Source organism: Limanda limanda, chromosome 16, assembly GCF_963576545.1.
Source record: "Limanda limanda chromosome 16, fLimLim1.1, whole genome shotgun sequence".
NCBI classification, from domain to species: domain Eukaryota; kingdom Metazoa; phylum Chordata; class Actinopteri; order Pleuronectiformes; family Pleuronectidae; genus Limanda; species Limanda limanda.
In genome coordinates, this window is record NC_083651.1 from 13469141 (window position 1) to 13493381 (window position 24241).

General features: G+C 41.9%; 5 protein-coding genes across 8 annotated transcripts in view; 2 read left to right on the forward strand and 3 right to left on the reverse strand.

The window, feature by feature from the left end:
- The first annotated feature begins 109 nt into the window (after positions 1-109).
- On the forward strand, positions 110-4902 carry ube2al (ubiquitin conjugating enzyme E2 A, like). Its single transcript, XM_061088257.1, has 6 exons — positions 110-422; positions 1839-1919; positions 2047-2072; positions 2971-3060; positions 3142-3230; positions 4116-4902. The coding sequence occupies exons 1-6, from the start codon at positions 379-381 to the stop codon at positions 4242-4244; spliced, it is 459 nt and encodes a 152-aa protein (XP_060944240.1). The 5' UTR covers positions 110-378; the 3' UTR covers positions 4245-4902.
- Positions 4903-5021: 119 nt separating this feature from the next.
- On the reverse strand, positions 5022-8975 carry ing1 (inhibitor of growth family, member 1). The gene is made up of 4 exons (XM_061088668.1): positions 8889-8975; positions 7478-7648; positions 6384-6532; positions 5022-5948 (listed from the first exon to the last, which is right to left on the reverse strand). The coding sequence occupies exons 2-4, from the start codon at positions 7614-7616 to the stop codon at positions 5313-5315; spliced, it is 924 nt and encodes a 307-aa protein (XP_060944651.1). The 5' UTR covers positions 7617-7648; positions 8889-8975; the 3' UTR covers positions 5022-5312.
- Positions 8976-9375: 400 nt separating this feature from the next.
- On the reverse strand, positions 9376-18178 carry naxd (NAD(P)HX dehydratase). 3 transcript variants are annotated; one of them, XM_061088493.1, is made up of 11 exons: positions 17762-18178; positions 15840-15973; positions 13676-13826; positions 13535-13580; positions 13345-13433; positions 12514-12622; positions 11634-11684; positions 11406-11510; positions 11184-11304; positions 10912-11035; positions 9376-9883 (listed from the first exon to the last, which is right to left on the reverse strand). In XM_061088493.1, exons 2-11 carry the CDS (start codon positions 15892-15894, stop codon positions 9733-9735), a joined length of 1002 nt encoding a protein of 333 aa, XP_060944476.1. In that variant the 5' UTR covers positions 15895-15973; positions 17762-18178; the 3' UTR covers positions 9376-9732. The 3 variants fall into 3 exon arrangements, with proteins under 3 accessions (XP_060944476.1, XP_060944474.1, XP_060944475.1); XM_061088491.1 differs by lacking the exons at positions 15840-15973; positions 17762-18178 and adding exons at positions 14044-14526; positions 14645-15537; XM_061088492.1 differs by lacking the exons at positions 15840-15973; positions 17762-18178 and adding an exon at positions 15707-15833.
- Positions 17760-22560, forward strand: rab20 (RAB20, member RAS oncogene family). Its single transcript, XM_061088494.1, has 2 exons — positions 17760-18164; positions 21402-22560. Exons 1-2 carry the CDS (start codon positions 17975-17977, stop codon positions 21992-21994), a joined length of 783 nt encoding a protein of 260 aa, XP_060944477.1. The 5' UTR covers positions 17760-17974; the 3' UTR covers positions 21995-22560.
- A 396-nt stretch (positions 22561-22956) lies between these two features.
- Positions 22957-24241, reverse strand: part of col4a2 (collagen, type IV, alpha 2) — a 55523-nt gene continuing 54238 nt past the window's right edge. For both annotated transcript variants that reach the window (XM_061088496.1, XM_061088495.1), the window contains one exon: positions 22957-24189. In XM_061088496.1, the coding sequence (XP_060944479.1) occupies positions 23935-24189 (255 nt within the window). In that variant the 3' untranslated portion in view covers positions 22957-23934. The remainder of the gene's footprint in view (positions 24190-24241) is intronic.

A 24241-nucleotide genomic window follows, 5' to 3' on the forward strand; every position in this document is an offset into this window, starting at 1 on the left:
CCGCGACACACGACACCGTCAACCGGGAGGAGGGGAGAGGGATACCGGAAATTACAAAACAATATAATACATTCGTGTATCTAACTTGTGCGTGATTGAATACAATTTTTTAATAGTTTTTCTCATCTGAACAACGAGCTTGCGTGGTAGTCCTATACGTAATTTTTTTGTAAAACGTGGCACTTCTGGACCTCCCCCTTCCTTTCATGACATGGTATGGTCCGGTAAACCTAGCTGGGCTAACCAGAGATTCAGGATAATCCAGAGAAACAGTTTGGCCGCTGAGGAAGGAAAAGCAAACAAATAACACGTAATCCTTTAAAAAGACAAACGGCCGACGGACCGGTGTTGTCACCACATTTAGTCACAAGTTAGATCATGTCCACCCCGGCCAGGAGGAGACTTATGAGAGATTTTAAACGGTGAGTCGATGCTGAGAAATTACCCCGATGTTGTTTCTCTAGCTATGATTGGCCAAAAAAAAGAGCACAGCTAGCATTAGCTTAGCTCGGCACAGCTAGCCAGTATGTATGTTGATTTAACTTTGTGTTGGCCAACTCGCCGGACCGCACAACCAAACACACTCTGAGCGTGAACACTGCGTTGTTATCGTGTGTGTTTTCACGAACCTGAAACATTTAGGTGAAACAGCGTTAATCTGCGAGTAGCGCTTCGCCCGAAGCTAAAGGCTAAGGTTGCTAACAGGAAGCTAGTAGCCACTGTTTTCGACTGCTTCACACCAGCTTGGGTTTGAATGTCCGTGACAAGCGACCGATCGGCCACATTATCCCTGGTCAGGACACATTTAATGCTACTTGTCTGATGTTCATGTAACACAACATCACTTTTTGATGGTGAAAGATGCGAAAGAGCATCGAATTCAGCTAGAAATGAGAAATTAACACGGTCTTCACTCATGTTAGCAAGCCAAAGTTTGGTATTTATTATGAAACAAAGTTGCAATATCATTAAGTATTATCATCATATCTCGTATTACCAATTGTGTTGACTGTGAGAAATAAATTGCCACAATAGAAGCAGTAAATACTGTACCATATGGTGTTTTTGTGAGCAAATGTTTATTACCACATATTTTCTGAGTTCAGCCTTAAATACACCTTGTCCATTAAAAAGGAAGTTAGCTTTATACTAAAAATCAAACCACATGGTGTATCTCAATGAGGAAATACATTTCTCTTTATCTAAATGTAGATTAAGCTGAATACTTTTAGGTGTTTTCACTTCGTTAGTGTCAGATTCCACAGTAGTTTGGCTGGACTCTTACCTGCAGGAATTTGGAGAGCAGCCGTTTACTGTAGACAAGACCTCGGAATGTGGAAAATGATTGTTATTTAGAACAGAACTAAAAAAGAGACAAGTGACAGTCATGAGTACGCAGATAGGTTTTTACAGTATGTTGCAAAGGGTTTAAGTGATGCAACTGTTCAATATGATGAGAGCCTTGACTTCTCTCTTATTAATACCCAATATGTCAGTGTTTATTGTTGTAGAAGGTAGCTCATAAAAACAGTACTGTTCCTGTAATCGGATGATGGTCAGGTACAAGTTTATAATGACATAAATGTACAACACATCTCCAATCACAAAACTATAAAGATATTAAGTCAAAGATATTAAGAACATTTAATCTGAAAAAATGGCATAACCAAGGAGTGAAAGTAACCATAATTCTAATTCTGTCCTTATCATTTCATTAAGTCCACTGCCTCTGTGACCAGCCATGTAAGGGAGGTTGAGTTTATACAGGCTTAAGGAATATAGTTTATCATAATTAAACTTAGAGCTCCTGTTATAATGGTTTGTTTATTGTTACAAAGATTACAAGAGGATCCTCCAGCTGGTGTTAGTGGTACTCCATCTGAAAACAACATCATGGCGTGGAATGCAGTCATTTTTGGGTAAGACATTGAAACACAGCCTTCATAATCAGGTCATATTAATCATGTCTAATGACTAATGCAAATAAAACAAGTGTGTGTGTGTGACACATTGAATTAATGTGTTTATTTTCCCTCTACCCAACAGCCCTGAAGGAACTCCCTTTGAGGATGGTGAGTAGTTCAATGCAGTGAGACATAGCTGGCTAATTTAAAATGATGAAGTGTGTGACACAGTGGGAGAAAGTGAACGTATTTCCTGGAACTTAAATTCCAGAGGCACAACTGTGAGGTTGTAATTCATTTTTTTTATGTGTACTTGTTATAAGTGCCACTCAACCCAAATCTAATTTTGTTACATCGTAAAAATTACCATAAAATGTGAATGATAGGAACGACATTTCGATTCCTCCTTGTCGCAGTCAAAACTGGAGGCATATTGTTTTCGGGTTGTCCGTCCTTTAATCTCAATCTTGTGAAAGTAGATTTCATGAGTGTCTCAAAGGAAGAATTACTTTTAGATCAAATCTGGGATTTGATCTTCCTGCACGCAAAATGTTAGACTTTTTTCCTGATGTGTTTAAATACGTGTCTCATAAACTCTCAAGCGAATTAAACAAACAAAAAGTAAACTTCAAGCTCTGTACATGTTCTAATAGCTTCTGAATAGAGGTGTTGGTTATTGTTAGAGTCTAAAATGAGCGCGGGGGAGTGAGGAAGGAGGACATGCAGCCGAGTGATGCATAGTGGAATATAGTGGAAACGCGTCAGTTTGTGAATGCACGTATCAACAGAATAACCCACTTGAGCAAAATTAGGTTGGTTAAAAGCTATAAATGTCGGTTTTGATACATTTTTGGATTAATCTCCCAGCTCTACTTTGACTATATACATTCTTCTTCTTAATGAGACATGGACATAAATTGTAACTCAACAGAAACTGTCCATGGGTTTTACTCAGGTTCCGACAAGTCCCTCCTCCGACGCACCTTTTCTGCTTCGAAAGATTATTTTCTTTCTCCTGAACCAAATAAATAAGTTTAATTGTTCTTGTCTTTTGTCAATGTCTCAGGTACATTTAAACTAATTGTAGAGTTCACGGAAGAATACCCCAACAAACCCCCCACAGTACGATTTGTGTCAAAGATGTTTCATCCAAATGGTAAGAATCTTTACTCATGTACTGGCACATTAATGTTCTAGTGTTATTTTCTGGGTAGTTTCTAACAGTTTTTATCCTCAGTCTATGCAGATGGAAGTATATGTTTGGACATCCTACAGAATCGTTGGAGTCCCACCTATGATGTTTCTTCTATTCTTACATCTATCCAGGTAAGAAGTGTCATTATGCCTTATTTCTGTTTTATAAACAAAAGGAATACAAATATGTTTTATACTTTTAAATAATGTGAAACTGAGTATCTGTCATTAGTGTCGTTTTCAGGGTTCTTATTTTTCTACATATAGATGAATCAGTTGAGCTTTAAAAAGGATTCAAACCCTAATTGCTTGGGTGACAATTCCGAGCTTGACCCATTCAAGCACCGTGACCTGCTTAGTATGAAGACTCTGTGGTTCTTTATAATGCCTAAACAGATTTTTGTGAACGCTTTCATTGATAAAAATACATTTGTTGCCAAAGAAAGACATTGCAGTAAGATTTTACATTAGTTGCTAACACAAGATACATGTCCCTTGTGTTTCAAGTACAAGTAAATATAACATCACCTAGAAGAAACATGAAAGCTGTTAGTCATAAATAGACTGTGATTGATAGTGGTGCACTTCAGCCTCTAGTGGCCAGAATTTATACTACAGAAACACAATAATATATCTTGGCTCTTTTTCTCAAATCACTCAGAAAAACTCCACACCACACTTTCCTACACATTTTAAATCTATGAATTTGAGAGGCTGGCATTTTTCTTTTGTTGTAATAAAAAAAAGCAGCAATAAACAATCTTTGTGACTGTACTATGGTTGTAGTAATAATAGTGATATAGTAAGCATTTGTTGAACATTTTTGGAAAAAACCTTCAGAGTTGAACTTTGAACAGAAATTCGATAGTCACCGATATCTGGTGTAAAGCGTCACCACAGAGCTGTTATTGCTCAATGAACCTGAAGATATGACTTGTGTGACAAATATGTCGATGCAAGTTTGGATGTTTTCCCCTGAAAAGCTCTCACTTTCAGGGTTTATCTTCTCATCCTCAGTCTCTGCTTGATGAACCAAATCCCAACAGTCCGGCCAACAGCCAGGCAGCTCAGCTCTACCAGGAGAACAAGCGGGAGTACGAGAAGCGTGTGTCTGCCATTGTAGAACAAAGCTGGAGAGACAGTTGACCTGACAATCCTGATAGCTGCTCTCTCCATTGTAAAGCTGTGTGTGCTACAATTTTTAGTGGAGTACCTCTTAATTTCTGGTCCCCTCAATCTTTCTGATTTAAAGCTTTTATGCACTTTACCTTCAACCTCCCTTCATAGAATGTTTTTGCGTTTTCTTATCCACCAGGAGGGATTTCTTTTTTCTATTCTCTCCCCCTTTTCTAGTCCATCAGGGGAGATGTGCTGAATCTTGCCTTGATGTTTTGTCAATATGGACTTGTGAGCCTTTACCCAAAAATTCTGGTGTGTTCCAACATGCTGTAGTAACTTGTGACTAATTATGTGAAACATCTGAGGGTGTCATCGGTCTTTTGTTGTGCCCCTGATCTGTTTGTGTTCACAAGACTCCAGTGTGACCCCCCCCCCCCCCCTCCACACCTTTCCTCGGGAGAACGAGCAGCCTGAGTGTTACGGACTACGACGAAATCAGACATCTTAATACCGTGTATTTTGCTGTGTTGTGAACTCTGTTACATGCATGACAGTGAGTGTATTCACGTTCCTGTTCAGTACTCATGTATATAAGGAAACCTGCAATTATGTACAGATTTTGCACTGGTTGTCTCCCATGTCATTTTTTTCAGCACTTGTAAATAAAAAGGCAATTTCATCCTTATGTGCTAAGTTGTTTTTATTTTTTTGCAATTAAATGTGACCTAAAAGAGTCCAAGTGTAGGGAGTAGTGAGTTTATCAGATTCACTTTATCCTGAGAAATGTGGAAGAGCATGACATACTTATTTGTTTTGAAGTCTTTTATTGGTTAGTTGAGTATATATAATGGAGTGGGGTAAGTGGAAACAAGGGGTTGGTTACAAACATGCAGTTGTACTGTACTGTGGCAATTCTTTACAGAATTTAGAGAGAGCAATCATGTTTCTCAGCTATGCAGCAGCTACAAAAATAACTATGTACAAGACCCCCCCCCCCCTGTCAATGTTCAAACAGTGTTAACAGTAAATGGAAACCAAGACGAGACATAAAATAAAATTTAACGTGGCAGTGTTCGTAGGGCCGGGCAGAACGAGCTACCTGTTGTATGCCCTCTCCTTTTTGGCCCGTTCTAAGGCCTTGTCCATGGTCTTCTCATTCTCACCTCTACACTTAGGGCAGTACCACTTTCCCTTGGGCTTATGATGGAGCCCGACGCAGGAGAAGTGAAACCACTCAATGGGACATTCGTCGTTGTCACAACCGATCATTTCGCCGTAGGACACCTGCTCACACAGGCAGTACGTGGGCTCATCTGGATCAATGGGCAGGTCTGGAGGCGACACTTCTCTCTCAGACTTTCCTTTTGACCGTTTCTTCTTCTTGTTGGAGGATGTTTTGGCGCGTTTTTCCCGAGACGCCCCCGCTCCCGCCTCTTCGGCGTGCTCCACACCCCCGTAGCTTTCGCGAGTTTCTCCATTTTTCTGGCGCCTCGAGCGTTTCCCTCCAGATTTGTCCACACTACCAGAGCTCGGTGTCACTTCCTCGCGCTTCTTGTCGAGGTGGCCGGGTTTGCCCGGAGTGATGGCGGCTGATGAAGTGGGCGTCATGGCTGCTGCCGTGGTTGTCATGACTGTTGCTGTGGGAACGTGGCTCTCGGGGACTTCTTGAGAGGAGACGAGAAGCTCAGAGTGCCAGTCGATTTGTCGTGTGCGGTTTTCCACCAACTCCACCTGAAACAAAGCACGGTTAGGTTTTATTGCGAATGTCTATCTTTTGATTTTACACAACATAGCTTAATGCCTATTTGTGTAAAGTAGAATAAGGTTTATAGTAGGTCAAACCCAGTTTGAGGATATAACCATAACCACTTCTTTGGGAGATAAAAAGAAGTTGGAAGTCAAAATAAAATGAAAAATGTAACAATTTATTGCAAGCATTTCACATTTAATAGACAAATCTCATTTCAACTTCACAGAGGAGAAGGATGAATTACGGAATTTTATTTCTGATAAGTTTTAGTGTGTATCTGAAAGTGGATTCAGTGTTCAGTATTCCCTAATGATGATTTTCAGTTAAATACAAATGGGATAAATACAAAACAATACTATTCAAATAAAAACAAAAAATGTCTCTGCTGAAGAAGCTGCAGGAAATTGCTTACTCACCATCTGACCAGCAATCTGGATCTTTTCATCTCCGAGCTCCTGACTTCGGATCAGTGCCCTCTGAATCGATAACTGAAGCTTGCGCCTCTGAACCGAGTCGGATTCCCTGCGGTACCGTTCGTAAGCATCATCGAGCTCCTTCAGAACATCTGCCAGGAAAGATGGCGGGAGAAGAAATACTTGAGTTTAAGCATTAGCATAAAAGGTAAAAACACGAATACGGTCCTGTAGCCTATTCCTTGACATAATGGTTTCATTTGCTGATAACCTATTGTGATGAATGAATGGTGCTTTGATACAGCCTGATACCACAGCGCTGCAGTAAATACTACTTGATTGAAATTTTGCTTTCGATATATATTATTAATGTTGTTATGGTAAGCACGTGCGAATTTGCATTGTAGTACCGAGAGCAATTGTTTAGCATTAATAAACAATTCATGTAAAATTGTGATGCACATCTTCACAGGGAACAGATCCCATTGCATTACATTACATGTTGAACACCCACAAACATTCTCTAAGCTACTGTGGGATTCTTTGAAATCAGCAGGAAGTATTTTCTTCTATGATAAGTACCCAGTTAAAGGGATAGTTAACCCAAAAATAAAAATTGACTATCTACTCACCACTATGCCGATAGAGGGGTGGGTGAAGAGCTTGAGTCCAGAGAACACTTTCAGAGTCTCAGGATTAAACGGTGTTAGAGCCAAATCCAATATAATAAAAGTAAATGAAACAAAGTTCTTTCCATCATGTTTTTAGCCTAAATGTCCGCTGTGAGCCACAGATGAATGTGAAGGCAGATGAAATCCAAGGACATTTAGGCTAAAAAACATGATGTAAATGACTTTGTTTCGAGTGTAGTTGAATGTCAGGGTTTTTTTACATATTAGATTTGGCTGCAACACTGTTTACCCCTGAAACTCCAAAAATGTTTTGTGGACTCAAACACTTCACCAGCGCCTCCAGCTGCATACCGGTGAGTAGATACTGAGTGACTCCCTTAAAACACCTATGTTTGAGGCTGTTGCTACGTTACAGTTTAATATTTAGTATTTGGTGTACTGTGATCCTCTGTGTGACTTCTTTACCTTGATACCTGGCATCGATCTCCTTCATGAGCGACACACTCCTCTGCAGGTCAAAGGGAAGCGATTCCACCAGGTCCAGATACTCCTCAACATAATTCACAACAACGTGGCCTGGGTCACCATTGGTCGGATTCAACATTGCGGATCCCCAGGACTCTCGGACACATGCACCTGTTCAAACAGAAATGGTTATTAAAATGTGTGCTGTCCACGTAAAGGCACCCTGCAAACTTTTTCACAAATGTGTATTTTCTTTGCAACTTCAACTTAATACCCTTGTGTCTTCAAGACTTCATTTGTCATGTGTACATACAGCTGCTGCTGGAACAGGCTCCCTCCAAAAATTCCCAACAATATTTAGGGGGAAAAAAAGAATTAAAAAAACTAAAATAAATGAATGAACTAAAGTAATAAAATATGCAATTAAATATAAAATAGAAGGTAGGCAATTCATAAGATAGAATGTAAGTCATACTGCGGTGCATCTCCTGTTTGTGACAGGGCTCACACAGATGCTTTTGCAGTTATCTGAGATCAGTCTGGAACAAACTGTGTGTGGTGAAGCTGTGAAAGTCTGAGGGAGCAAGTGTTCTGCAGTCAGCCATCCTGTGCGTGTAATGATAATAATAATCTACCGATACAACAGAGTGCAAAGCTAGTTCGAGCAGAATTTAAATTAACAGCAAGTGATGAATGAGCTCGGAGAAGACAGCGGAGCTACTAGCTTCACAGTTAGCTAGCTACATTTCCCGGTTCGCTGTAGCGTTAAGGCGGATGCGGATGAAGCACAACCCGACATGCTAACGTGAAGAAACCACACAAACAGCCCCGGTGCTCAGCTTCATGTTCCCATCACTGAGAGCCTATAGCAGCGGGGAGCTCCATTACTCATTATCACCGATGCTAACTGAGGCTAACGCAGCCCGTAGAGTTTACGTGTACGTCAAGTCAACGCCAGCCAACTTTCTCCTCTGTGCGAGTTTGAGATTTAAACCTTGATTTACTATCTTAATCCAGTTGTGTTGTGTTGGCGGACAACGTTAGCGAAGAGTTAACACAAGCAACACACAGATTTGACAAAGATTTACGAACACTCACATTTGAAAACGACTCCACAACCGCTTCGTTCACACACACAACGTAAACAACCACACACAACTTAAATCCACCCGCTAATGTTACACACACACACACAACACAACACGCGAGCTGGAATCATTTTAAATACTGTAATGAGCTTTAAGACTCTTATCTCTGCCATGTTTACTACAAAGTGACTGCTAGCCAAATTAGCGTATGCTAGCCGTTGACATATAAAAAACGACCACACTATTAAAACGCGACAAAAACAAACACTCAAACACGCCACACTCGCGTAGTTGTTGAAAAAGCGACCCACGTAAGAACTCACCGGTTTGTCTTTAAGTGTTTTGTCCTGCAGCTTCTCCGTCGCTGACGTGATCACCGAACACTGCGTGATGCTCCTCTCGTTGCTAGCGCTAGCTCGTGTGTGTGTGTGTGTGTGTGTGTATGTGTGTGTGTGTGATGCTAGCCCCACAGCGGCTAATGTTAGCTGTTGGCTGAAGTGCCTGAACAAATATCCATCAGTGCTAATGTAGACGGCTACAATAGATCCACGCTGAATGAATTCACGAATTAATGAAACAACAAATGCTCCTCCTGATCTCTTTAAGTGAATTTCAAACTGTTATTTTTAGGATCATTGTTGTTACAGAATTATCTCCGCTTTACCCCTAACGAGACTTCCCTCTGGTTTCATAGTGACAAGTGCTTCTTTGAGTCAACATCGCCACCGTGAGGTAACAACAACGAACTGTTATACTGTAGATTGTGTTGAAAACATTTGTTAAAAAAAAAGAGCCACTCAAAACACACACTATAATTTATTATTTATTTCAAAGTTCAAACAGGTTTCTGGGTTTCTCTGTGTCTTTGATGGGCATGTTTGGTGAATGCATTAATAATTCTACGTGGCGGACGGAAGAGACGTTGTTGGTTTGTTTATTTCCTGTAATTAATGAACTTCTTTCAACAAGTGAGTGTGTTGTATTTCCAGCGCTGTGTTTTAAAGGAGACAGTCCACGCCTGTGTGATTCTCATTCAAATTCAACTAGATGAGAACATCCAGTCCACCCAAAGGCTCTACCACCAGTTTCTACTACCAAAGCAAAACTGTGAATGGATCTTCAGCGTTTTAACAAGTTTGACAGGATAAACATTGACATTGATTGTTTTCAGCTTTCAAATAACTTTTTAAAAGCCGGGCCAATCTCCGGGATCATGTCCGAGGTGGTGGTGGATCTGCCGTGGCGCTGGAATGCTTGACTGTTGCACTGCCTGGTGAGTGAACAGGCTCCGAATGCTGCAACCACTGAAGGATTCATACTGCAGGAAGACAAAAATGATGGTTTAACTTAACATAAAACAACACAAATATGGAAAATGTATTTAATTATACAATATGACAGAAAGCATGTTTGCATGTTTCGGCCGCCAACTCTCGATTTGCAACTCAACAAGATTCCTAAGTGACAATAGGTTGGGGCCGGACTGAACTGGAGATTTCAGTTGTTTTTTCCAGTGTTTTTGAGGAATCATTTTATCTATAAATGTCAGAAAATTCTGACAGAGTTTTCCACGGGGACTTCTTCAAATGTTTTGTATTTCTTTAAGAAAAAAATAATAAATAAGGACAAGCATCATCCTAATTGTTTGGGCTTGAAAAATGTCCTTTATCAAAGTGTTGAAGATAAACTATTTTTGGATGAACAAATAAATAATGTTCGCAGTTGCAAAATGTTCGCAGTTGCAAAATACACAAAATATTATAAAGGATGATCAATGAAGTTTAAAGACGTAACAATTTGAGTTTCTTAATATAGCGAGTTGAGTGGAAACTAATGGATGCTGTGAAGGTATGTAGGAAACATAACATTTGGAAGTAGTTACCATACGTTTTTAGTTTGTTCAGATACAAGGTCATGTGCTGAAACATGTACAGGCACTGGTATGGGTCTTTAAATGTATTATATGCTACCATCAAAGGTCCAGTTTGTGAGATTCAGGTGAAAGGGATCTATTAGCAGAAATTGAATTTAAAATAATCATTTATGTTTCCACTAGTGCGGTTCATCTTAATTGTAGAAATTGTTGTTTTCTTTATCGCACAACAAGCCTTTTATATTTCATTTTTTAAATTTATGTCCTCTCTAGGGAGGCTGCCATGTTTTTTTACAGTTGTCCAAGCTGGACCAACGCAAAACCTTTAGAATTTTTATGACAGTTGTGTTTGGAAGGAGAGGGTGAGGTGAGGGGTGTTCAGCAGCAACATGCAACTTCACCGCTAGATTTCACTAGATTCTACACACTGAACTTTTAAAACACAGAGCACACACAGCCAAACAGGTGTTCACCTTTTGACCCCTCCAGTTGCAGCGGCAGCATGAGCCCAGTGTGCCAGCACTCCCATAGATCCAGACAGGAGGTCGCCCTGTCCACCACATCTTCTCCCACTGCCCTCAGCACTGCACCAGATCACTGAAAACAACAAGAGTCAACTTGAGATGACAAAAACAACAGTGTCTCAACACACGTCTAAGTAGAGATGGAAAATCTTAAGATCTGCTTGAGCAGTTAAAAGCTTGTCTGATGCGGTTGTGTTTGTACTGATGGGCTTGATACTAACCTTTACTGCCATCTGTGATGAGATCCTGTTCTCCTTTTAGCACCAGAGTGAGGTTGCCCATGGCTACACTGAGCTGCAAGGCGCTGCGTTGATGGTCACTACTGTCCATGGGTTCATGGTGCTGAGACAGCGACACACAGAAAGCCACACACACACATTAACATACAGAATCATGTTTTGATTGTCTGCTAGTGACCGACTGCACTCTGCTGACAGACCTACCAGTGCCTCATATAGTCGGGTGAACTCCATGAAGTTAGGTGTGAGGATACCCTTGGCGTACCCTTGAATAACAGATGGTTGCTGTGTAACAAGCCATAATCCATCCTGGTAAAAAAAACAAACACGAGACACACACACACACAAACACACACACACTCAGTGACTGCCTCCCATGAATCCAGTAAATCCCATCTGCTCAACAGCTGAAACATGATTTGATCAACTTACCGCATCGATGACTATCGGAATATCTCTCGCTTTAGACTTCTCTATCACCTCCTAAAAGTGTGAGAAAAAAATGTTATATCAAGCCCACAAACTGTTTTCCTTAAGCTTAACAAAATACTTATGTACAGATATACCCGAGTCACATTCCACAACAGACTGATGTGTCAAAGCTAAAAATGTCAGCAGCAGAGTTTGCGTGCTTCTTCCTCAGACATATGGAATCGTCATCTTTCTCCCATCCCTCTGACAATCCCGCACATCTACATAGTTAGCAAACATGTGTCAGTTATAAGTCACACTGCGTCATAACATGTTATATTTTGGTGTGCAGGTTAAAGTGATCACTGATTTCTCTAACAATCCTTAAGCAGTTATGTTTTCACCCCAGTTAATTTGTCAGTTGGTCAGTAGGATGATGCAAAAACTACTGAACTGAAATCCATGAAACCTGAGGAAAGGACGGGACATGAGCCAAGTAAGGACCCATTGTATTTTGGCTTGTCTCTCAAAAACGGGGAGGATGCAACAATTTTTTCAAATGCATCAATTTTTTTGGAACTTTTTTACTTAATAAATAATACACAATACAACAACATCAGAAATGTTTTGGGGACTGTTATCTGTGAGTGTGTGCAATTTGGGGAAGATCAACAAAAATCCGGTTTTAGCAAATGTGGTTTCATCATCCGCTAAGATAATGATTTTGTGATCTGCATTGTTTTGTTGGCATAGCTACCAGGGTTGATTGAAGATAAGGCTGCTTGGTGGAGGAATGTGCTCTACTACACGGCATTCAAGTTGAAGATATGTCATGTTACATGCACAAGTAGCTAAAAGGCTGTTTTGAGTGAAAAAGAAAGACTGAATATTTCCCACGTGCCTTAACAGTTTTCAGTAAAAAGTCTTCTCTCCCTAGACCTGGTCCCACCACAAGGCCATGTAGCCTCGGGAGCCATTTTTCAATCTCCTCCACTGCATTAGGACTGTCCCTTGATAGACACACACAAACACACACATATTAGTGGTGGTTGAAAGAAGACATTATTTTGTATTAACCTGGTTATGTACTTATTTCCAAGTTATTCACTTTCTGTCTTTCCTTTGTGTATAAATAACCTGCTTTTGTAAAAACAAACACTGATGGGTCAACGTTACTATGACAACTATTGTACATAATGCATTTTGCTGACTTTTAACAACAGTCATGAGGAATAAAGCCACTCCTGTCACTTTGTGATGACAATGCATGTAAACTGCACCGAGTGAGGACTCAACAGTCATATTGATTTTCACTACAAGGCGTTGAGTCATTTGAAAATAGAACTCATATTGAGAGTGTGTGACAGAAATGCAAACACAGTTCATACAGTAGGCATTGAGACCAAATTTGCCACTTGTTATGAACTTATGGTGAGAAAACACCATTATAAATCAGCAAAAGCCGACCTTTTACAGTATAATGATCCTCCTTATTCCTTACAACTGTTGTTATGACAAGTAATTCTTAATAACGGTTTAGAAAAACTCTGATGTGTTCCTGAAAGTAACTTCATGAGGAAATAGGCATTAGAAAAATAGTTACCACACTTTTATTTTTAACCAAAGTTTTAATTTCCTAAGTAATGGGACAGCACTGATGTAAAAACAAACAACAACACACTATTCCTTTTACTTATGATCATATTGTTGTCAGAAGTGATCCTTTACTCACAGAACAGGATGAACTATGAGCTCAGGGCTGTATGACTTGATTACAGTCGCAGCATCTTTGGTGCAGAACACATGAGACAAGTCGGCCCCCTGGAGACGAGAAAAAAATATTCAGTCACAGCATCAGAACCACACGATAACTTTAGACTCTGTAAAATATTCATGTCAAATCTGTATTTAAGACTATTTACCACTTTCAATGCAGAGATCGCTGCAAAATATGGGGCTCCAGTATAGCTTCAGGGGGTGAAGAGAAACAGTGTTGGGACAAATGTTCTATAACAAATGAGGGATGTTTCTATTGAGGAGGATTTGGTCTTTGTGTCACATACTCTTGGCATCCTCCAATGATCCCGATTCGTCCGGCTTGTCCCTTGTGCTTTTTGGACGTCAGTGGAGGGACTATACTCTTTACTAGGGCAAGGAGTTCATCCTCCATGCCGCTGTGTGAGGTAGACCCCAAGCCGTAGTAGCGTTCAAACACTGAGGACATAAACAGATTAAGAGTCAGCAGATAAGCGATGACAAAAGTTTGACACCAAAGACAATGAAAACAGAATTAAAACCGAACTAATGTACTGTAGATAAAGGATAAATGAACACGTAGCGTGACTGCTCCATCACTGAGTGCGCCTGCGATTTCAATTTCCTCTTCACACATTCCACCTCCCTGCTGCACACATGACACCAAAACCAATACCTAAGGCCTGGGGATCTGGTTCCAATAGTTGACTCTGTTGGCTGTAACAGTCTGTCTGGGGTAAAGGACGTCTGAGGTGACCCGATGGGCCACGTGCACACGACGGGGGGGCACCGGAGAACACAGGCGCACGGGCAGGGACGGAAGCTTTCTTGGAGGGAGTGCTTGCAGAGCCGGGCCTGGCGGAGGAGGAGGCGGAGGAGGAGGAGGAAGACGAGGAGGAGATGCTGGAGAACATCTGGCCGAGCATCTGGAGCATGTGCAGCTCCCTGGCGTGCTCGGCCTCTCTGCGGCGGTCCTCTGCCTGCAGTCGCTGCTCCTCCATGCGGTAGAAGTTGTCCTCGGCCTGGGCGCTCTGCTCCAGGAACTGCTCCATCAGTTTCTCCATTGGGAAGTTTGCACGCCTCTTCCTCTGCCTCTTGGGGGCTCTGGGTGGCATGTTAGTGGTCGACTGGGCGCTGTTGTGGGGTCTCACTGAGGTGCCTTAAGTAGAGAATGAGGGAGGGTGATTAGGTGATGCATCAGATAGTCGAGGTATAAATGATTCAAAACACACTGTCTGCACCCATGTAACGGAGAAGCAGAAGGAGGGATCACTTACTGTTATTTCCCAGTGTCACTTTAACTGGGATCGGGATGGGAATAGTTGGGTATTCCAGCTTCACTTCAGCGTCCGCAGGGTAAGGACACTCCCCTGTGCACTCGGAGTAAACATCCTGGCCGTCCTCTCCATCCTCCTCCAGGCCATCAACGGCCTCCTCTCCTCCCATCCCGCCGTCCATGAACTCCCGGGGGTCCAGAGCGGCCCGGTTGCTCAGGATGCCGTCCATGGCGTCGTAGAACTTGCAGATCTTGTGGTACTGGCCGTTGTTGCGCAGGTTGCCCTCCTTCGCCAGCAGGTACTGCCTCTTCAGGCTCTTGATGCGCACCCGGCATTGCTCCGGCGTCCTGTCGAACCCCATGGCCCCGAGCCGCCGGGAGACGTCGCGGTACACGAAGCTGTTCCGGAAGTTCCCGTCCAGCGCCGCCTGGATGTCCTGCTCCCCCCAGATGTTCAGCAGGGTCCTCGTCTCCACGTCCGACCACAGGAAGCCCCGCGTCGTGTTGGCTAGCATGGCGGAGCCCGGGAGTGATCACCGCCCGGGGACGGAGGTGTTGACACTGCGGATTATGACGGACGTCTGGATGTCGGTGCTTCGCCGCATCCAAGCCGCGGGGCGCTTCCGTCCCGAGCCCGGTCAGCACCGAGCCACCGGCCCGCTGCTCTTCTCCCGGAGACCAGACCCAGCTGACAACTTGTGAAGCATCACATCAACCTGCACACGTCCACTCTTTGTACGCCAGCGACCTATTCCTCTGCGTGGGTCCTTTTTACGACGTTAGCTAAATACGTCCGCACGGCACTCGGGGATATAAACTGACCGGGGATGGGCTTCCTGATCGCTGCCCGCTGCCTTCACCTCGGCTGGGTCGGTTTAGAAACTGACCTCTGATCAGTCCTGAGAGAGAGGGGGGGGGAACTTCACCTTTCTCCCCCGCCCATGCCCGGTGTCTGCGAGGTCCTAGAGACCCGCACCGACCCTCCACCAACATGTAGCTAACAGACGCTAAGCTAACTAGCTGTGGCATAAAATGTAGGCTCGCCCCCCCCCCCTGTGTTTACCTCTCCTGTTCAAACAGATGTATGTGGCGATAATGGACAGTGTGAGTGTGAGGAGGGTATAGGTGAACATCTGGATGTGTTGTGGCATGTTGTCATCTCTAGCTCCTCTTGCTCCTCTTCCTCCTCTTCTTACCTAACGTGGATCTGAGCCTCCCCGCTGACAGCTGCAGACACACGGCTCGGATCATGAGGCTCCGTGGGAAAGGAGGGAACTTATGGTGCCTTCAAAGCCTCCTCGGACACTCCACGATCCCACACTGTTGAGATCTGTCAACAAACGAGGAGCCAAACGGAAGTCGGTTAAAGCTGCAGTTCCTCTACTGGCCTCCACGTGTGCTGACTGCAACACAATGCAACACTCTTCCTTTTTTTTAACCCATTTATATTAGTAACATGAGACATACTCATACAAGTTACAAACACTGCGTTCTGTGCAGTCATTTTTTAAGACGCTTTTTTAGACAGATTTTTCTACGGCAGCCCCTGAAGACACACAAGATCTATCAATTTTTCTAACTTGTGCTCACGAGATAATTACCTAGTGGAAATAAGATATTTATCTTGTCAAAAATGTTTTTTTTCTTTTTACCACAGGACATGAACGCAGCACATGAGTTAATGAAGCCGGAACAGGCTTTAAAGCTTAGATCTAAAATCGAAAAAAAAGGTGCATAGAAAAGGCAGAATAAAAAATATAACGCCCCACATTAGTAATACTACTAATAATAATAATAATAATAATGTTGTCTTATATTTACGGAAGAGGATTAGGGCCACTGTGGAAAAAACAAGTGAGTTCTGAGTTTAAACACAGAATTCTGCCTTTTCTCTCAGAAATCTGACTTTAATCTCAGAATTCTGAGATTAAAGTCAGAATTCTGAGTTTAAACTAAGAACTCACTTGTTTTTTCCACAGTGGCCCTAATCCTCTTCCGTATTAATTGACATCAAACTCTCTAATAGAAAATCTTGTTTGACTCATTTAATTCCCTGTCCTGTAGATTTCCAAAGTCACATGAACTTTGATCTGTCATCACTAACGGTAAAGCCTACAGTCTATGGGTAAAGCTCGTGTATAAAAACAACACAAGCCTGATGTGACGAATCAGGCTAACTTGTTGAGTAAATATTGCCCTGAGTTTTGCCTTGCAGGTGCAAATAAAGTACTACATGAACAACATGACTCTAAAACTTGGCTGTAGACAAATGTTTCCTCCTTTATTGCACTTGGGAGACCAGTAAATAAGTAAAAGCATAAATATAACCATCTAAAATGGGGCAAGGACAAGAAGATTATATTTGAAGATGTGTTATCTCCAAAGTAGTATTGTCGTTCTCCTTTAGATACAGTAATTTTCAAGAATACAAACACTCATTTTCTGATCATTAACTTGATAATATCACTGGATAAATATAATCTTCACGCTATGCAGGTGGACCTCTCCTTTGGCTTGTTAAAAAAAATATCACAGTTTGCTCTTTGAATGCTTATGCTAGGTTGAGTTTTATTTTTTTTTTCCCCTGATTGTTGTTTATTTCTTTAAATTTTGTCTAAGTGTTTAAAGAAAATAAAGTTAGGTTAAGTCTTCTACATAGCACCTTTGTAGATCAGATGTCACAAAATAATTTAGAATCCAAAAAAAAGAAATATAAAGCAAATAAAGACATCAGCCTACTAATTCAACTAATGTCTGTCTGTGAAACATAAAAGACCCGCGAACCCTTAATCTCATCTAATCTCCCCCAGTAGTATAAAAATTAGAATAACATATTGATTACAATAAAAATATGTTGAACCGGTCACAAATGAACCTGCCTGCAAGACAACATTTAGGGAGATTTTATAGGGTGATCCGCAATGAAAACAAATGAAAGAGAGGGCAAATGGGAAACATGATATAAAAATTTGAATAACATATTGTTATGAATAAAATATGGAAGTAACTGTGGTGATGACCCTGCCTTCCACACAACACGTAGAAACTCCTTTACTTCCGCCTACCAGACAACACACGGGGGAAACTCCGTCCCTCGCCTCCTCGCCTGTTCACTTACTTCCTGTTTCACCTCAGTAACTTTTTGAAGTCCAGACAGAAGCAGCGGATCCGAGGAGTCAACACTGGAAATGGCGTCTGTCAGCGAAACTTGTGCGAAACGAGGACTACTCTTTACGAACTAGATCCGGACTCATTTCCCGAAGAGTCCCAGGAAAGCAGGAGCTCTGTCCCCGGCCCCCTGTGCCCGGCGCCCCGCAGCATCACCCGCACCATGCCCGAGGTGTCGAAGATGAAGAAGCCCGACGTGAAGGTGGTCCTCCTGGGGGACATGAACGTGGGGAAGACGTCGCTTCTCCACAGGTACACGGAGAGGAAGTTTAAAGACACCGTGAGCACCGTCGGAGGGGCGTTCTTCCTCAAGCAGTGGGGGCCCTACAACATCTCCATATGGGACACCGCCGGTAACGACCTCCCCTCTTCGTCTTTTCTCTCCCACATTCTGTTTTTTAACTCTTATCTGATTTTCCTCACCTGAAAAACGCGTGATCCCTCCACTTGAGGCAATCACTGGCATGTGACCGCTGCTCGGCTGCGTCATGAGAACCTGGGGCTCTGCTGCTGTTCTGTGGGTTATTTACTTTTAGTGACAACAACATAAAGTCCTGCTCGATGACAACTGTTCAGGTTAAAACATCACGAACACAACACGTGGATCGAGCTCACTGATGTCCAACAACCTTTAAAAACAACTTTAGATCTAATCTCTGAATCTGTGCACAGCCACACAACTCTTACAGCAACACCAGGTCACGTTAACTGATTGATTTTTGTTTATTTGGGAACAGATTCAAGTTTTAAACTCGCTGAAATTCAGACTTTTCCAGTGTAAAGGGATATTTAACTGCTAATAAGATACTTAACACAGTCTGCATTAGGTTTTACTGTTTCATATTTAGATTATTTGGGTAGAATTAATAATGGGAAGAATGTTACTGAGACATAGCAACGCTAGGTCACGTTAACTGATAGATTTTTGTTTATTTGGGAACAGATTCAAGTTTTAAACTCTCTGAAATCCAGGCTTTTCCGGTGTAAAGGGATATTTAACTGCTAATAAGATACTTAACACAGTCTGTATTAGGTTTTACTGTTTCATATTTAGATTATTTGGGTAGAATTAATAATGGGGCGAATGTTACTGAGACATAGCAACACTAGGTCACGTTAACTGATAGATTTTTGTTTATTTGGGAACAGATTCAAGTTTTAAACTCTCTGAAATCCAGGCTTTTCCAGTGTAAAGGGATATTTAACTGCTAATAAGATACTTAACACAGTCTGCATTAGGTTTTACTGTTTCATATTTAGATTATTTGGGTAGAATTAATAATGGGAAGAATGTTACTGAGACATAGCAACACTAGGTCACGTTAACTGATTGATTTTCGTTTATTTGGGAACAGATTCAAGTTTTAAACTCGTTGAATTTAGGCTTTTCCCGTGTAAAGTGATATTTAACTGTTAATAAGATACTTAAAACAGTCTGTATTAGGTTTAACTGGTTCATATTTAGATTATTTGGGTAGAATTAATAATGGGGCGAATGTTACTGAGACATGGGGCACTTCTGGCTTCATGTCAAGCTAAGTATAAAATGAAATCATATGTTTATCAATCAAATCAGATATACTTTATTCTGCTACAGCAGCTGCAGAACAATACATTGTGTAACATATAACAAAGGGATCAAAGACCTGTTTGTCAGTTGATCCAACACACGTCACTCATCAAGTCAATTCGATGTTAGTTTTAGTTTCACGTCACATTTAAATTGACAATTTTTCATTATCAGACTATCTGAGAATCTTTCTTTATAAACACGCCAGCTCTTAGCTTTAGAAATCTGTGATCAAAGTTTTGTCACAAGCACGTGAACTTGTGCTTCTTGTGAACTTCTGTCCTACGAACAACCCCGAGGACCACGAGAGCGCAGATGTTTTATGTTTCGTGTCCCAAGTAAACCACTTTTTGTCAGCTGTTACTGGAATAACTGTACATTACCGCTGACGAATAAAGCTTCTGACCGCTCTACATTCCAGTATTGTGTAACTATAAATCACTGTTACTCTTCTTAGGCAAATACACACATCACTGAAATGGTTGGTGAGCCGTAGAGATAAGGGAAACGCCGCCCTTGTCACCAGTGATTCACTTCCTGTCTCTGTTCCCTAACTTCAACAAAAACGAAGCTGTGACACAGGGTCGTATTAGAATCAGTCAGATGTTTGGCTTGTCATGTTGAAACCTGGTCATATGGAGCACAGTTCACATACATTAAAGCGTTTCACAGACCTAAAAACTGACTACCCTGTTCCTCTTAATGGTCACATGACAGGGTGATGACAGGAAACTTGACTCCGCCTTGCTCTAACCTGGCCTTTCCAAATTTATGTGCAATACTATACTTTCCCAGAGGCAGGAGAATGACGGAGTTAGGGTTACACAAATATGCAAAACCAAGTATCCTTCCACTGACTCTTTTTGCTCGGATGCATCCCAGGAGTTATTTTTGTCATTGGACAGAACATGAGTTGAAACCCAACAATCAAATTCATATTGGTATTCGTACAACATCTTCTCAAATATCAACATTGGATGGTTTTCTTGTCCATCATATATCATAGTGAACTCAGTATCTTCCTTCTTCTATCAAGGATTTTAAAAGATAACTTCAGGCATCATTTACAATTCTTTACAAATCAAAATGACGAATTGATTAGTTTAACAAACTATCTGGAGAGGAAAATATATAAATCACTGGTTGCAGCCTTGGATACTGTTTAATCTGAGCTGCCAGTTTATCAAGTGTATTCAGCTTTAACTAATATAGACGGATAGTCAGATATAGCAGACCTGCAATATATCCTGTCTTCATGAGGTTCTGTTTTTTGTCCGTTGGTGTGTTTGTTTGCCAGCTAGATTATGCACAAACTACTGAATAGATTTCCATGAAACTTGCTGCAAAGAGGGGACATGTGCCAAGAAATAACTCATTAAATTTTGTGAGCAGATCCGGACCAGTAGGCAGATACAGGATTTTGTATGTTCATTTCTTTAACATTGTGAAATATAGTGTTTTTTTGTTGTTGCTTTTTTTAAGCATATCACAGCTTTCCCAGGAAATAATGCACGGATTGAATTAAACCTGGAATATTTAGGGGACTGAAACAATCAGATTTACTGCAGGACTGTTGTATTGGCCTTTGCCTCACATGACATTTTAAGATGTCTTATCAGAGAAACATGGGTGTTTACTGATAACATCAACAATGGCTTTGATCAGTTTAAGTCTTAGTGAAAAATACCTGAAACTGAAGCAGCTAAATGGAAATCAGCTGTTTTTCCACCTGTGCTTTTCCTGCTGTGACATGTTCAAGTATCTTCTGTGAGAAAGTCAGATTAGACTCCATTAGATTGAGTTAAGCGTGCCTAATAAGCCAGTAACCAACAGATGCCCCCGGTGGAAATGTTTTCACACAATGTGGCCTTTCAGGGATCCTAAATATTTCAACAACAAAGGTTGTTTCTGTGCTCAAACTGCTGACTGGTTGCACAATCTGTCTCTGTGTCTTTTCTCCACTGCTCCTCTTGCAGTTATTGCTGTAATAACTATTTGTTTATGTGATTTTGTCTCACAGGTCGTGAACAGTTCCACGGGTTGGGCTCCATGTACTGCAGAGGTGCGTCAGCTGTCATCCTCACCTACGATGTCACCAACTGGCAAAGCTTGGCTGAGCTGGAGGAGCGCTTCCTGTCCCTGACCGACACCGCTAACCAGGACTGCATTTACGCCATAGTGGGCAACAAGGCTGACCTCACAGACCCTAAAGCCCACGACTCAATCGGAGTGTCGGAGGATCAAACCCAGTGTGAGGAGGGAAGGACAGAACCACAGATTCTGTCCTCGTGCCCGACACCCCCGGCCTCTCCTGAGTCCCTCTCCGGGCTGATCCTACACAAACAGGTCGCCCACGAGGACGCGGTGGCTTTCTATGGGAGAATACTGCGCTACAAGGGCCTGGAGGACAAGAGCAGCCTGCCTCCGGAGAAGATGTGCTTCGAGACGAGTGCCAAGACAGGCTACAATGTGGACGCATTGTTCGAGACACTGTTTGATCTGGTGCTGCCCTCCATCCTGAGGAAGAGAAACGAGAACCAGGAGTCTCCCACAGTGGACCTGGAGGTGTGCAGGGGGGCAGGCGGCAGGCGGGCCAGATCCACCTGCTGCTAGAATCTGCCTGGAAGAGGCGGAGAGGCGGCCACAAGCAGAGACTTGTTTTTAGCAAAAGACAATCAACACGTTGGTCTAAGCACCAAATACTTACTGTGATGGTACCAATGATTTGCCTTGATTAAGACCCAAACACTTACACACACAAACACACACACTGTGGTGCTATGAAGATGGTCCGAAAAGTTCAGTGTCCTGAGACATTTCCTTATTAAATATTGGAAATTAAAGCGTTTCCTCATCACTCTGTGCTTTTTGAAACCTTCCACACTAACGACTGAAACTGCACTTGTATCCCAAAGATGTGCCTGTGGGCAAATAATGCACATGAGTCAATCACTGCTATTTTTGATTAAAATTGAAATTTAACAGCACTAATTGTTAGTTTGGTGGCACATTTCACTGTTTTTGTTAGAGTTGAGCTGAAGGGGTTTATTGATAAATCACAAAGTCTTTTATTTACTGATCTTTATATTTTATAGCCACTTTTGGAACTTTTTCAATGAGTGTAAAAATCCCAGTTGAATTTTTACCTATGCTGTCGTAATAAAGATTTTTATTTTGCAGGTTGCCTGGTCTGTCAGATTTGGAATTTAGTATTCAGACACAAACTCTGTAAAATATACAAAATCCGCTGCTGAAATTACGTGTTTATACAAATACCAGCTGCGGCCCTAATCCTTATCGCCAAAGGCTCTCAAATCCCATTTTTCTAGGTCTATAGTGGCGTCATCTCTTTTTTTGTCCTGAGATCTTTGTGTTCCTCCAACTTTGCATCAGCTGCAAATCTTCCTGCTGTGTTCACAAATGCATCACTCTGATATTTTTCTAGGGAGCTGTCAGCTAAAATGTGTGGAGCAACTGACTCGGACATTTGCACTCTCACATAAATCTCCCCCCGGAAAATTTCTGTAAGTTATCAGGACTGAAAAGAAGCTTCCGTGAGTTAAGTGACACAGAAATATAACAAACAATATTTATTTTGTACAGTCAAATGAAATGAAATTCACATAATTAAATTGCAGTTAAAGCAAATGTCAGTATTTTCCATTCACATCAAACTGTTTATTTCCAAGTGAATGTAGATGAAGTGGAACATTTGACCTACTTTTCTAAATTGGGTGAAATACTAACAACCCCGGATCAGTGACCAGACTGAGGATTTGCTGCAGTCAGACCTTTGATCGAGGCTGTTTGCGTTCTGTTGGCAGCGGTTAAATAATTAGTAGATTTGTAAAGGATAAGGGAGTGTGGCATGAGTCATGTTAGATAAGGTATACATTTAAAACTCTTAGGGACCTGGGTCAAGTTGGTTCAGCTGGTTTAAATACAAAGAGAATCAGTGCGTTGTATGAACATTCGGTGCAAGAAAAATAAAAGCTGCAGGCTACTTTTGCAGTAGTTGGATAAAGTAAATGCATAAAACAAGTGCCGTATTATAAAAATAGGTTTTGTAAGAGCATGGGAATAAAGGCGGTGTAGTGAGACCTCAGATGACACTCATCATATGGCTGAGAAGCAGGGTCAGTGGTTTTATGGCGGGCCGTAGACCCTATAAACAATAAAAAACATCTAGATAAACTGAAGCAGTGCATACACACAGGCCTCTTGGGTTCAGCTGTACGGTGTCTGATCTGTGTCATAGTAGCTGAGGTAATAAGTTAAAACAGTAAGCACCAATCCACATTTTATATAAAATACGTCTCTCATAATGTTGTTGGCTTTGTAATGTGGCTTCTGATTTATCTACAGGGGGACATTTCACTCAAAGCTCAAGGAATCACACAGTCATTGTATATGGGAGCTCTATGGGAGAGAGTTTGCATTGATCTCAATTCGGTATTTCAGATCCCTCACTTTGGTTTTTGAATATCGTGGATAGAGAGATAACACAACACCACCGACGACGGATCAATTTCTTTTCGTTTCTGCGGATTCTCTCACAAGTTCTTCATGCAGACCTGGCAGCGGCTGATGCGTGACAGGAGCTGGCCTGCTTTCAGAGTCTCTGATGCTGGGTTAGCGTGGAACGACTGATCGATGGAGGTCAGCCAGAAGCTCTGCTTGTTCGCGAAGTAGTGGCACGTCCCTTTGGCTCCGTTACACTCGATGAACGGTGTCGTGCGGAAGTCCTCCAGGCAGGAGCCGGGCGATGACAAGGACTGACCTCCGCCCTCGTTTCCTGCTGCTGTGTGCTGTGGAGATAAAGGCGAGAGGGGGAGAGAGGAGAAGCCAAACGTTCAATAA